Raw genomic sequence first — 15,000 nt, 5'->3', positions numbered from 1 at the left:
GCGTAGCATAACGGAGCACAGTGTAGCATAGCGTAGCATAACGGAGCGCACCTTTATGAGGTAGCGGCGGATGCTCTCGTATCTCTGCATGGTCACAGGGCCCACGTGCTGCGGGATGAACTCCAGGCTCTCCAGCGTTTTATTATGGGAGCGACTCAGGATCTCCGGGCTGCAAAAATCCATGTCCCCTCAATTCTCACAACTGCCACAGTGATATAGAATGCTAAAAATACACCATAACAAAATTTTGGTTTTGTTAAAATTTTTTTACAAAAACTTAAAACTTAATCTGTGTGTGAGTATCGGCCCCTGAGAGGAGAAGCGTGTAAAAGCCTGCCCCCTGGTGGACAAGGATGAAGCTCCAAGCAGGATGCACACTGTCTGGGCATTTGCCCATCTGTGGCATATGCTGTGATGCCACAGAAGAAGCTTTGCTGCTGATTGGATGGTTGTAGATCAGCCTACTACACTAATACTAATTTACTGTCTGTAAATTGTAAAGTTGTCTTAGAAGCCTTTTATTGAAAAAAATCAAAAGGTATTTTGTTTTATAATATACGCAAGTTCTTGATTTCCTTTTGACCACCTGCCGAAAATGCTGTTGGTCCCCCACGTGCTCTGACCCACTGAAGCACAAGACCTCTGGAGCTGCTCTGTGGTATCTGGCACCGAGGCATGAGCAACAGATCCTTTAAGTCCTGTGAGTTGCAAGGTGGAGCCACTGTAGATGCACATTCCAGCACATGCCACAGAGGCTCAATCGGATTGAGATCTGGAGAATTTGGAGGCCAGGGCAAAACCTTTCAATCTTCATCATGTTCCACAAACCATTCCTGAAAAATGTTCACATTACCCTGCTGGAAGAGGCTTTGCCATCAGGGAATACTGTTGCCAGAAGGGGTGGACCTGGTCCCCAAAAATGTTTAAATAGGCGGCACGTGTCAAATTGACATCGACAGGACAGCCCAGACCCAGGGTTTCACAGCAGAACATTGCCCAGAGCATCACACGCCCTCCACCGGAGTGCATACCGGTGCCATCTCTTCCCACAGTGCATCCTGGTGCAATCTCTTCCCACAGTGCATCCTGGTGCCATCCCTTCCCACAGTGCATCCTGGTGCAATCTCTTCCCACAGTGCATCCTGGTGCCATCCCTTCCCACAGTGCATCCTGGTGCAATCTCTTCCCACAGTGCATCCTGGTGCCATCCCTTCCCACAGTGCATCCTGGTGCAATCTCTTCCCACAGTGCATCCTGGTGCAATCTCTTCCCACAGTGCATCCTGGTGCAATCTCTTCCCACAGTGCATCCTGGTGCCATCCCTTCCCACAGTGCATCCTGGTGCAATCTCTTCCCACAGTGCATCCTGGTGCCATCCCTTCCCACAGTGCATCCTGGTGCCATCCCTTCCCACAGTGCATCCTGGTGCCATCCCTTCCCACAGTGCATCCTGGTGCCATCCCTTCCCCAGGTAAACGGTGAATAAGTAGCCGGCCATCCACATCTTACGCGTGGTGGACAGGGGTGAGCATGGTGTTAGCCCTACAACCCTACATCCTGTGTGAGCCCTGTGCACCCAACACCCTGCCAGTTTGTGGTTTGTCCCTCCTCGGACCACTGTCAGTAGGTACTCAGGCCTTATGGCCATTAGGTGGTCATAATGTTTTGGCTCATCGATGTGTGTGTGTGTGTGTGTGCGTGTGTGTGTGTGTGCGTGTGTGCGTGTGTGTAGGTGTGTGTGTGTGTGTGTGTAGGTGTCTGTGTGTGGGTGTGGCTGTGCGTGTGGCTGTGCGTGTGGCTGTGCGTGTGGCTGTGTGTGTGTCTGTGTGTGTGTGGCTGTATGTGTGTGTCTGTGTGTGTGTGTGGCTGTGTGTGTGTGTGGCTGTGTGTGTGTGGCTGTGTGTGTGCGTGTCTGTGTGTACCTGTCTCTGTGCTGCCGGCGGCTGGTTGTCAGGGTGATGGCGATGTTCTCCCAGGCTCTCCAGTTCTCCCCGACCCCCGGGGCGTCACAGCCCAGCCGGCTCCAGCACTCCTCAAACACCGCCGCCCACTTCTGCCCCGCGGGCACGGCCAGGCTGCCCAGCTTCCTGCTCCCGCCAGACACACACACGCACGCACACGCATTCACACAGACGTACAGTCACACACACACGTACACGCATTCACACAGACGTACAGTCACACACACACGCACAAGCACACGCACACGCACACACATTCACACAGACGTACAGTTCGGTAATTTGCTTCAATTTACAGACCAGTGCAAGTCACAGTGTGACTGACAGTGTGGAACCTAACTCTCACTCTCTCACTCTCTCACTCTCTCACTCTCTCACTCTCTCACTCTCTCTCACTCACTCACTCACTCACTCACTCACTCACTCACTCACTCTCACTCACTCACTCACTCACTCACTCACTCACTCACTCACTCACTCACTCTCTCACTCACTCTCTCACATACTCACACACACATACTCACACAGCGCGGTTCTTGTCCTTGTCACTCTCGTACAGGCTGGGTTTGTAGTAGGAGCCCGACACCTTCAGGCCTGAGCCCCAGACCCCACTGAAGGTCCCATCCATATAATCTCCATTGGGCATGGAGAGGGTGCCCTGGGGCAGAGACAGGGTGATCAGAGTGTTTGTCTGTGTGTGTGTGTCTGTGTGTGTGTGTGTGTGTGTGTGTGTGTGTGTGTGTGTGTGTGTGTGTGTGTGTGTGAGTGTGTGTGTGTGTGTGTGTGTGTGCGTGTGTGTGTGTGTGTGTGTGTGTGTGTGAGAGGGGTTAGTGTGTGAGTGTGTGTGTGTGAGAGGGGTTAGTGTGTGAGTGTGTGTGAGAGAGGGGTTAGTGTGTGTGTGTGTGAGTGTGTGTGTGTGTGTGTGTGTGTGTGTGTGTGTGTGTGTGTGTGCGCGTGTGTGTGTGTGTGAGTGTGTGTGTGAGAGGGGTTAGTGTGTGAGTGTGTGAGTGTGTGTGAGAGGGGTTAGTGTGTGTGTGTGTGAGTGTGTGTGAGAGGGGTTAGTGTGTGAATGTGTGAGTGTGTGTGTGAGTGTGTGTGTGTGTGAGAGGGGTTAGTGTGTGTGTGCGTGTGTGAGTACCTGTATGTGATTGTGTGGGTGTGCGCGCCTGTGTGTGACTGCGTGACTGTGTTTGTGTGTGTGTTTGTGTGTGTGTGTGTGTGTGTGTGTGTGTGTGTGTGTGTGTGTGTGTGTGTGTCTGGGAGACTGTGTGTGTGTATGTGTGTGTGTGTGTCAGACTGTGTGTGTCTATGTAAGTCAGTCACCTTCCCACTGAGAGTCCAGTCCTCTGAGAATTCCCCCTGGAACACCGTGTCATCCTCCGACAGCAGCACCCCCGAGCCCTGAGGAAGAGGAGGGAGGGTGAGGAAGAGGAAGAGGAGGAGAGGGTGAGGAAGAGGAAGAGGAGGAGAGGGTGAGGAAGAGGAGGGGAGGGTGAGGAAGAGGAGGGGAGGGTGAGGAAGAGGAGGGAGGGTGAGGAAGGGGAGGGACACGCCTGCTCACCGCCATCTTGTTCCCGCTGAAGGCTCCCTCGTAGTACAGGCCGAACTGCGTGACGATCACTCCATTCCCCTGCCGCTGGTCCTCCTGCCACATCCCCATGTACTTCTCCCCCCTGAGACACACACACACACCACCTATAACACACACTCACACACACACACCCTATAACACACACACACACACACACACCACCTATAACCCACACTCACACACACACACACACACACACACACCACCTATTACACACACTCACACACCACCTATTACACACACTCTCACACACACACACACACACACACCCTATAACACACACACACACACACACACACACACACACACACCCTATAACACACACACACACACACACACACACCACCTATAACACAACCCCTATAACACACACACACACGCACACCTGGTGTGTGTGAGATTTGGGGTACCTGGTGTGTGTGAGATTTGGGGGTACCTGGTGTGTGTGAGATTTGGGGTACCTGGTCTGTGTGAGATTTGGGGTACCTGGTGATGTCGTCGAAGACGCCGTAGCCATTCTTCCTGTCCTGCAGCCATTGGCCGATGAAGACGCTGGGGGAGGAGGAGGTCAACTTCCCGCTACGCAGAATGCCGTGGCCCTGCCGCATGTTCTCCTGGAACCAGCCCTCATACACCTCACCTGAGGCATACCTGAGACACACACACACCTTTACATACACACACCCCTTTACACACACACACACACACACACACACACACACACAGCCCTGATACACCTCACCTGAGGCATACCTGAGACACACACACACACCTTTACATACACACACACCTTTACACACACACACACACACACACACACACACACAGCCCTCATACACCTCACCTGAGGCATACCTGAGACACACACACACCTTTTCATACACACACCCCTTTACACACACACACACACACACACACACACACACACACAGCCCTGATACACCTCACCTGAGGCATACCTGAGATACACACACACACCTTTACATACACACACACCTTTACACACACACACACACACCTTTACACACACACACACACACCTTTACACACACACACACACACACACACACACACACAGCCCTGATACACCTCACCTGAGGCATACCTGAGACACACACACACACCTTTACATACACACACACCTTTACACACACACACACACACACACACACACACACACACACACACACACACACACACACACACACACACACAGCCCTCATACACCTCACCTGAGGCATACCTGAGACACACACACACACCTTTACATACACACACACCTTTACACACACACACACACACACACACACACACACAGCCCTCATACACCTCACCTGAGGCATACCTGAGACACACACACACCTTTACATACACACACACCTTTACACACACTCACACACACACAGCCCTCATACACCTCACCTGAGGCATACCCGAGACACACACACACCTTTACACTCACTCACACTCACTCTCTCACACACACACACACACACACACACACACACACACACACACACACACACACACACACACACACAGCCCTCGTACACCGCACCTGAGAGAATAAGAAACGCACGCACACACCTGTACGTTCCAAAGCCATGCATTTTCCCCTCCTTCCAGTGGCCGTGGTAGTGATGGTTCTTGTCCAGGTTTTTATTGGGGACAAGGTACTCCCCAAACCTGCACACACACACACACATACTCCTCAGTGTTAAACCAGCCACACCTGACCCACTTATTTACCGACATGCTGATTGGATTGATTGACAGGTTACATCACACTGACCCATCCTCCAGACCGTTCTTGAACGTCCCGATGTACGTCCGTCCGTCTGTCCACTTCAGCATCCCCCTGTCCCGAGCAGAGGCACAGAGTCACAGCTAAACCCCAGCCCCAAACCCTAACCCCCTAACCCGTACCCCCAAACCCTAACCAACTAACCCCTAACCCCCAAACCCTAGCCCCCTAACCAACTAACCGCTAACCCCCAAACTCTTACTCCCTCACCCACAAACCCTAACCAACTAACCCCTAACCCTTTAACCAACTAAGCCCCAACCCCCTAGACAAAGAAAAAAATTGGATACACACATAATTTAAGCATTTAATCCAAAAAGATATAACCGCAAGTGAAGATAAACTGTACTGCACCTACTTCCTGCAGACTCTGTTTCTGAACACTCACTCACTCGCTCGCTCGCTCGCTCGCACACACTCACTCACACGCACTCACACGCACACAAGCGCACACTTACACACACACACACACACGCTCGCACTCACTCACTCACTCACTCACTCACTCACTCACTCACTCACTCACTCACTCACTCACTCACTCACTCACTCACTCACTCACTCACTCACTCACTCACTCACTCACACTCTCTCTCACACACACACACACTCACACACACACACACACACACACACACACACACACACACTCACACACTCACACACACTCACACTCACACTCACACTCACACTCACACTCACACTCACACTCACACTCACACACTCACACACTCACACACTCACACACACACACGCACACACCTCCCGTGGGGCTTGCCCGTGAGCCAGCGGCCCTCGTAGGTGGCGTCCCGCAGGCGGCTGTCCTTGTAGAAGGTGTAGGAGGCCGTGCGCGACACTGGGGGGTCGGGCCTCTTCGGGGGGGTGCCGGGGCCCCGGCCCTCCCCCATGCCCCCCCCACTCAGGGCCTGCTCCACCGCCTGGTTAATCGCCCGCAGCCACTTCCCCTGAACACACGCGAATAACACACACACACACAGGAACTTTTAATTACTGAACTAATATTTAGTTGCGTAACCATTGTTTTTGTCTAACTGCCGTGAATCTGCGCTGCATTGAGACAACCAACTTATGGCACCTCGAAACAGGTATTTCAGCCCAGGATGAACGAACTACATTCCACAGTTCCTGTGAAGTTTTGGGTTTTACTTCAGAAACTGCATTTTTAATGTCACCCCACAAGTTTTCAATGGGGTTGAGCTGGCCCACTCCATTACCTCAATCCTTTTTGTCTGGAACCAAGACGTTGCTCACTTGTGTATTTGGGGTCGTTGTCTTGTTGAAACAATGCCCATTTCAGGGGCATTTCCTACGGCAACATAATCTCTTCAAGTATTTTTATGTATTCAAATTGATTCATGATCCCTGGTATACTTTAATAAAAGGCCCAACACCGTAGTATGAAAAACATCCCCATACCATGATTTTTGTGCCACCAGGCTTCACTGTCTTCACAGTGTACAGTGGCTTGAATTCAGTACCCGGGGGTCATCTGACGTACTTTCGATGAGCACTAGACCCGAAAAGAATAATTTAACTCTCATCATTCCACAGAATGCTATACCATTTCTCTTTGGGCCAATCAATGTATTCCTTGGCAAATTTTAACCAATTCTGCATATGCCATTTTTTCAACAATGGTGCTTTACAGGGGCTCCTTGCTGATAGCTCAGCTTCGATCAAACATCTTCTGACTGTAAACAGCACTTACAGGTAATTGTTGATCAATCTTTGATCTTTCTGGGGCTGATGAATGGCTGAATTTTTGCCATTCTGACTATTCTTTGATCCGTTTTAACAGTAGTTGCTCATTTTCTTCATTTTCTGCACTTCTTTATGTTTTCCCCTCTCCAATCAACTTTTTACTCAAATGACGTTCCTCCGAACAATGTTTGGAACGGCCCATTTTACTTAGCAATTCAGAAGGAAATATATTTTGTAATAATATGTGAAACATTTCCTTCCTTTCTTCTTTAATAAAGGACAATTAATGACACCTGCTTTTTCACAGAATGAATGATTGTCTAACTAAACTCCACACTATTATTTTGAACACGCCCCTGTCAATTACTAGAACAAGCAGCGCGCATGTCATGATAGTTGGGTCTGTCATTTTTCTATTACACAACTACATCTACAAGTAAAGTATTTACCATGCAGAAATATAACTACTACTAATAACAGTGGTTGATCAGGTTACTGATGTTGTACTGTTATTTATTTGAACACAACTGTAGTTTTCCGGGAACATTTGCTGTCTTGAACGCACAATAGACATCGGTCAATTATGTAATTGATTTGGATTCAAATACTTTTCTGTGCTTGATTGATCCAAGCAAGAGCACCAGAAGGTGGGGTCTGCACTTTCTGATAAATGTGATGAATGAACGTTATTACGCTGGGGAAATGGAGACAACCAGAGAAACTAAAGACGGGAGAGAACTCGAAAAGTGTTTAATAATTAATAAATTCTCTGTTATATGAACATATTTCAGCTCAGTTGTGGCCTCAGCAGTGATGCATATTTCAGGAAATTAGTATCAGTGTCAGCGACAGTTTAAAACAAACAGCTGTTCTGTTATCACACGTTTCACATCTCCGCGTTTGCATCCCACCGTCTCAGAGGAGCAGGGAGTGGTTCAAATTCCTATAGACCCTGCACAGAGTCTCAGAGGGGCAGGGAGTGGTTCAGATTCCTATAGACCCCGCACACTGAGCAGGAATGTCTAGCAGCTGAACACGCCTACCTTCTCCATGGGGGAGGACGCCAGCAGGCTGAAGCTCTCCTCAGGTGAGGTCACCTTCAGACCATACCTGTAGAGTTACACACATCACAGTGAGCTACACAACAGACTAACACAGAGCTACACAACAGCCTCTAACACAGAGCTACACAACAGACTAACAGAGCTACACAACAGCCTCTAACACAGAGCTACACAACAGACTAACACAGAGCTACACAACAGCCTCTAACACAGAGCTACACAACAGACTAACACAGAGCTACACAACAGCCTCTAACACAGAGCTACACAACAGCCTCTAACACAGAGCTACACAACAGCCTCTAACACAGAGCTACACAACAGCCTCTAACACAGAGCTACACAACAGACTAACAGAGCTACACAACAGCCTCTAACACAGAGCTACACAACAGACTAACACAGAGCTACACAACAGCCTCTAACACAGAGCTACACAACAGCCTCTAACACAGAGCTACACAACAGACTCTTTTGACTGACAGGAGGGATGGCGGGACTTACATGCCAGAATCCTCCTCAGAGATAGGCTCCACCCACAGCGTGGCCAATGGGAAGACATGATGGGTGGAGAACTGGGACGAGGAGAGAGAGAGAGGAGAGAAATCAGAGACCATGGGACTGTGGGTCTGTGGGCGTGACACGCTCACGCACAGACACACGCGCACACACACGCACACACACACACACACACACACACACACACGCACGCACACGCACAGACGCACGCGCGCGCGCGCGCACGCACGCACGCATACGCACACGCACACGCACACGCACACGCACACGCACAGGATTACTCCCTTCTGCGAAATTAACGATCTCAATAATGCCCACTAAAAGACTGAAAGCAAAAGGGAATGATTTACTACCTGCTGTCAGGGCTCTTATTCTGTGTTGATAATCTGGGTATTTAATCAGTTATACAGGCCGTCTGATACTCTGTCCCAGGTCACATACTGTAGTTAATACAGTCCTACTGATACAAGGGTACAACCCCATTTATAAAATACCCATCTAAGATTCTGTCTGAACTGACATTCTGAAATTAATACACTCCAACTGATAAACTTGGTATTTAACCAATTACGGCTATACAATATCTCACGCCACATGTGATCTTATGCCACATCCGTGTCACACGTCTTAGCCAATTCAGTTTGAAAGAAACAGACTTGCTTTCTATGCAGCAATCAGACAGAATCGGACGCCGCCGTTTTGGACAGCACACTATGCTTCTGCACTTGAGCGGCCATTTTGACCTCAGCAGCCCCTAAATTAATACATAAGTCCGATGAAGAGGACTCTACAGTGCTCCCATTTTCGGAGCATTTGCTCAAAACTGACACGCGCTAACCGTATAATTTATAAATAATGAAGTGAATATGGGATTCAGTACAACTTATGAGCACGCACCTGTGCTCCCTGGTGAAAATGTTAGCTTTGAGCAGACCTGGGTGAAATACATAACGTTTTTGGATTCATGTCCTTTTCTGCGCTTGATTCATCTTGCCTGGTACAATTCAGCCAACCAAGTGGAACGGAAGGCTGAGTGTGCACTGTTTTATAGGTTCAAATACAACAGACAAGCTCAGGAAAGTGCAGAAAAGTATTTGAATTCAAAACGATTGCGTATTGCCCAAGGCACTGTTAGTCACTGCCTGGCGAGCGGGGAAGAGGCTGATCTCTGATTGGCTGCGGAGCAGTAATCGTTGTTTAGCTTGCTGAGATAAACAATTCGCAATGACCCTGAGTGCAAAGCCTTGGTTGTTACTCGTCAGTTACACACCACATCCAGACACTAGCAACTGAGGGCTCGCTGGGCCTTGGCTTGGGAAGGGCTTATGCCATTTACAATTTAGCCACAATGAGCGAATTATTGTGTGCGGGGAATCAGCAGCACTTGCTACGCTGTTCATTAGCACTCGCTACACTGTTCATTAGCACTCGCTGGGCTGTTCATTAGCACTCGCTACACTGTTCATTAGCACTCGCTACACTGTTCATTAGCACTCGCTACGCTGTTCGTTAGCACTCGCTACGCTGTTCGTTAGCACTCGCTATGCTGCTCGTTAGCACTCGCTACGCTGTTCGTTAGCACTCGCTACGCTGTTCGTTAGCACTCGCTACGCTGCTCGTTAGCACTCGCTATGCTACTCGTTAGCACTCGCTACACTGTTCATTAGCACTCGCTATGCTGTTCATTAGCACTCGCTACACTGTTCGTTAGCACTCGCTATGCTGTTCGTTAGCACTCGCTATGCTGTTCATTAGCACTCGCTACACTGTTCATTAGCACTCGCTACACTGTTCATTAGCACTCGCTGGGCTGTGCATTAGCACTCGCTACGCTGTTCATTAGCACTCGCTATGCTGTTCGTTAGCACTCGCTACGCTGTTCGTTAGCGCTCGCTGGGCTGTTCGTTAGCACTCGCTGGGCTGTTCATTGTCACCCCGGATGGGCAGTACAGAGGGGTGTTTGTTTAAACCGTAAAGGCACGAGATCGCCTGCTTCCCAAGTCAATCCCACAATGCACGAGAGAGGCTGAGCGAGTGCAGACAAGACCCTCGGGCTACTGCATACTTCCCTCCGGCTACTGCATACTTCCCTCTGGCTACTGCATACTTACAAGGTTCTTAGAAGGGGCCACTCCCTGACAGAGCAAAGACACAGAATGTCAGCCCGCAGCCCACAGACTCCGCCACACACCCACGAGTGTCAATGCAACACCTCCCGCTCTCACCTGCGCATGGACCAGCGCATCGTTGAACAGGATGAACCAATTCACAGAGAACCTTCCGGCGTTCTGCAGCGTCAGCGCCTTGTTGCTGCTCTCGCACACCAGCCGGCGGGACGGCTTCCGCAGGGAATCCTGGGATAGGACCAGGAGGACAGCGAGTAACACAGTAAGAGTGAGTAAGAGATGAAAACGCTGTCCCTAAGCAAGGTGACCCTGCAGGTGCGAAATTCAGAACTGTTCAGAAACATCCCAGCCTCCGTTTCACAGAGACAGAAACGCACAGAGAGAAACACACACAGAGAAACAGAAACACAGAGAGAAACACACACACACACAGAAACGCTCAGCCGTGGCTGGTGATCCAGAAACAGCGCTGGCAGAAACAAGCTCTTTAAAACGACGCTGAGCCTGATTAATGAGCACAGTCTGGGAGAAGCAGGAGCTCGAGAGTTTAACTGCTCATCAGAGGAGATGCAGGAGCTCATGAGTTTAACTGCTCATCAGAAGAGAAGCAGGAGCTCATGAGTTTAACTGCTCATCAGAGGAAAACATTAATTTTACAGCTGGGAACAGAAAATGCTTTCCAGTGAAAAGCAGAGGGGGCACATTGGCCCAGGAGGTAAGAGTGCTCAGGGCTTGTCATTACATTACATTACATTACAGGCATTTAGCAGACGCTCTTATCCAGAGCGACATACAACGAGGTGCAGATCAAACACAGGAACAAGTGCAAAGAGGACCCTAGAGGACAGTACGGTTCCGAGTCCTAGCGTGACCATACAGACGTAACCCTTGAAGAATACATGAACTTACAAACTAGCATACCATGGTTGGCAGCTAGAATAGCCCGAGTACAACAATACAATAGATAATACAAAACAACACAACAATATCTATACAACCATATAAGTGACATTACAGTATATGGCATACAAGGCTAATCATGGTGGTGAGGTAGGGAGGGAAAGGTGCAGCCTGAAGAGATGAGTCTTCAGTCTGCGCTTGAAAGTGGTCAGAGACTCCGCCATTCTGACAACAACAGGGACGTCATTCCACCACCGTGGGGCCAGAACAGACAGCAGCCATGTCAAAGTGTCCCTGAGTAAGACCTAATCCCCAATTTCTCCTGATAAGCTGGTTGGTGCCGTGCATAGCAGCCGATCGCCGTTGGTGTGCGATTGTGTGTGTGAGTGTGTATGAATGGGTGAATGAGATGCGTCCATTGTACAGAGCGCTTTGGATAAAGGCACTATATAAATACAGCCAATTTACCATTGGGATGGATGGATGCAAGGCTCATTTATCAATCTATCTATCTTTCCATCCATCCCTCTCTCCCTCCCTCCATAGACCCCCACTCACCGTCATCTTCCCAGGGAAGCTCTTCCAGAAGTGAAAGGTATACTCCGCCTCCTTCTTCTTCCTGGTCAGGAGCAGGGCCAGGGCCTCGTACTGAGAGCAACCGTCCTGCAGCTTCTGATAGTCCAGCGTGCTCTGAGTCACACCAGAGCAGAGTTACACCAGGACACAGTTACACCAGCCAGAGCAAATTTACACCAGCACAAAGTTACACCAGTACAGAGTTAAACCAGAGCAAATTTACACCAGCACAGAGTTAAATCAGTACAGTTAAACCAGAGCAGAGTTACACCAGCACAGAGTTAAACCAGAGCAAATTTACACCAGCACAGAGTTAAACCAGTACAGAGTTAAACCAAGGCAGAGTTAAACCACAACAGAGCTAAACCAGAGCAGAGTTACACTAGCACAGAGTTAAACCAGAGCAAATTTACACCAGCACAGAGTTAAACCAGGACAGAGTTAAACCAAGGCAGAGTTAAACCACAACAGAGCTAAACCAGAGCAGAGTTACACTAGCACAGAGTTAAACCAGAGCAAATTTACACCAGCACAGAGTTAAACCAGTACAGTTAAACCAAAGCAGAGTTAAACCACAACAGAGTTAAACCAGAGCAGAGTTAGACCGGAGTGAAAAAGACCCTCCGTGACAGAGCAGAGTGTGTGCGACTGTGGGTGCATCTCACATGCATGGGGGAGATGCATTGTGGGTAAACAGCTCTCTGTCCTGTACGCAGCAGGGTGCACGTGCATTGTGGGTAAGCGGCTCTCTCTCCTGTACGCACCACCTCGTAGCAGGTGGCCAGTTTCAGCAGGAGCCGGCCGTACTGGTGCAGGTGAGACAAGGGCTGGTAGAACAGCGCCACCAGCAGGTCACCAGGGGGGGCACTCTCCTCACTGCCCTCCACCAGCCTCTGGAGCAGCCCTGGGGTCTTACCAAACACGTCCCTGCAGAGGGGGAGAGACGTGAGACACACGCACGCACACACACACACACGCACACGCACACACACACACACAGACGCACATACATACACACACGCGTGCACAGACACTCTCACACACACGCCTGCAAGCAAGCACAAGCCCGCAAGCACACACACACACACACACACACACACACACACTCACACACACTCACACACACTCACACACACTCACACACACTCACACACACTCACACTCACTCACACTCACTCACACTCACTCACACTCACTCACACTCACTCACACTCACTCACATACTCACACACTCACGCACACACACACACTCACTCACGCGCACACACACACACACTCACACACTCACACACTCACGCACTCACGCACACACGCACACACACTCACACACACACTCGCACACACACACACACGCACGCACGCACGCTCACGCACTCTCACGCACTCTCACGCACTCTCACGCACGCCCGCAAACTCACTCACTCACTCACTCACTCACTCACTCACTCACTCACTCACAGACACAGACACAGACACAGACACAGACACAGACACAGACACACACACACACACACACACACACACATACACATACACACATACATACACACATACACACACGCGTGCACATACACTCTCACACACACGCCCGCAAGCACACACACACACACACACACACACACACACACACACACACACACACACACACACACACACACACACACACAGACGCTCGCAGGTCTCATTAACAGTACATAAATGCCAGCGCTGGGTGAGTGTGGGGTCGGCAGGAGACTCACAGGCAGGGCTTGGCCAGGGCAGTGAAGCCCCCCATCACCAGGAAGTTCCCCACAGAGCTGCAGTACCTGGGGGGAGAGGGAGATCAGACCTGCAGCTGCACACACAAACACCAATCACTGCAGAGCTCAAACCCAGACAATCACCCGTTTTTCCACTGTACAGATGGACTGCACTAAGTTACGGCTGGGCTGGGCTGGGCTGGGCTGGGTTGCGTTGGGTAGGGTATTCATTCTCCATTCGGTTTTGCTGAAGAGACACATGTGGTTTTGGCCTGGTATTGTTCCCGTCCTTTAGCCTACAGGACAGGAGATCTACTGGACCAGGGTTGGGCAGCCCTATGATCATGATTATTATGAATGTTATAATGGTGTATTATGAGGGGTGTGTCGCTCCGGGCAGGCGGGGTTGTGTAATCGGGGTGTGTGTCTCTGGGCAGGGGGGTTGTGTAATCGGGGTGTGTCTCTGGGCAGGGGGGTGTGTGTAATCGGGGTGTGTCGCTCTGGGCAGGGGGGTGTGTGTAATCGGGGTGTGTCGCTCTGGGCAGGGGGGTGTGTGTAATCGGGGTGTGTCGCTCTGGGCAGGGGGGTGTGTGTAATCGGGGTGTGTGTCTCTGGGCAGGGGGGTTGTGTAATTGGGGTGTGTCGCTCCGGGCAGGCGGGGTGTGTGTCTCTGGGCAGGGGGGTGTGTAATCGGGGTGTGTGTCTCTGGGCAGGGGGGTGTGTAATCGGGGTGTGTGTCTCTGGGCAGGGGGGTGTGTGTAATCGGGGTGTGTGTCTCTGGGCAGGGGGGGGTTGTGTAATCGGGGTGTGTGTCTCTGGGCAGGGGGGGGTTGTGTAATCGGGGGGTACTTGCTCTGAGTAGGTCTCTAGGAAGGGGGCGGGGTGCTCCAGCAGCACCAGGCCCTTGACGTCCCGCTGACGGCCGCGCCGCAGGAAGGCCGTGAGGGAGGTGGAGTGCTGCCCCGTCAGGTGGCAGAGCCGGCCGAACTGCCCCGCCA

At 50.7% G+C, this 15,000-nt stretch overlaps 1 protein-coding gene across 2 annotated transcripts in view; it reads right to left on the bottom strand.

Annotated features, from left to right (window-relative positions):
* The window catches only part of als2b (alsin Rho guanine nucleotide exchange factor ALS2 b), a 30,502-nt gene that overhangs the window by 6,941 nt on the left and 8,561 nt on the right, over window positions 1–15,000 (bottom strand). The window contains exons 11-27 of one of the 2 annotated variants that reach the window (XM_061226659.1): window positions 14,856–15,000; window positions 14,003–14,068; window positions 13,028–13,190; window positions 12,246–12,377; window positions 10,887–11,015; window positions 10,773–10,796; window positions 8,647–8,717; window positions 8,122–8,188; window positions 6,119–6,321; window positions 5,345–5,410; window positions 5,140–5,238; window positions 4,039–4,203; window positions 3,523–3,634; window positions 3,285–3,362; window positions 2,486–2,619; window positions 1,923–2,087; window positions 52–169 (exon numbers count right to left, since the gene is read on the bottom strand). The exon at window positions 14,856–15,000 is cut by the window's right edge and continues 51 nt beyond it. In XM_061226659.1, the coding sequence (XP_061082643.1) occupies window positions 52–169; window positions 1,923–2,087; window positions 2,486–2,619; window positions 3,285–3,362; window positions 3,523–3,634; window positions 4,039–4,203; window positions 5,140–5,238; window positions 5,345–5,410; window positions 6,119–6,321; window positions 8,122–8,188; window positions 8,647–8,717; window positions 10,773–10,796; window positions 10,887–11,015; window positions 12,246–12,377; window positions 13,028–13,190; window positions 14,003–14,068; window positions 14,856–15,000 (1,937 nt within the window). The remainder of the gene's footprint in view (window positions 1–51; window positions 170–1,922; window positions 2,088–2,485; window positions 2,620–3,284; window positions 3,363–3,522; window positions 3,635–4,038; window positions 4,204–5,139; window positions 5,239–5,344; window positions 5,411–6,118; window positions 6,322–8,121; window positions 8,189–8,646; window positions 8,718–10,772; window positions 10,797–10,886; window positions 11,016–12,245; window positions 12,378–13,027; window positions 13,191–14,002; window positions 14,069–14,855) is intronic. The other variant, XM_061226660.1, reaches the window with a different exon arrangement.

This window comes from Conger conger, chromosome 17, assembly GCF_963514075.1.
Source record: "Conger conger chromosome 17, fConCon1.1, whole genome shotgun sequence".
NCBI lineage: Eukaryota > Metazoa > Chordata > Actinopteri > Anguilliformes > Congridae > Conger > Conger conger.
Note: the sequence above shows the minus strand (reverse complement) of the source record. Positions and strands in the feature narration are given on the sequence as shown.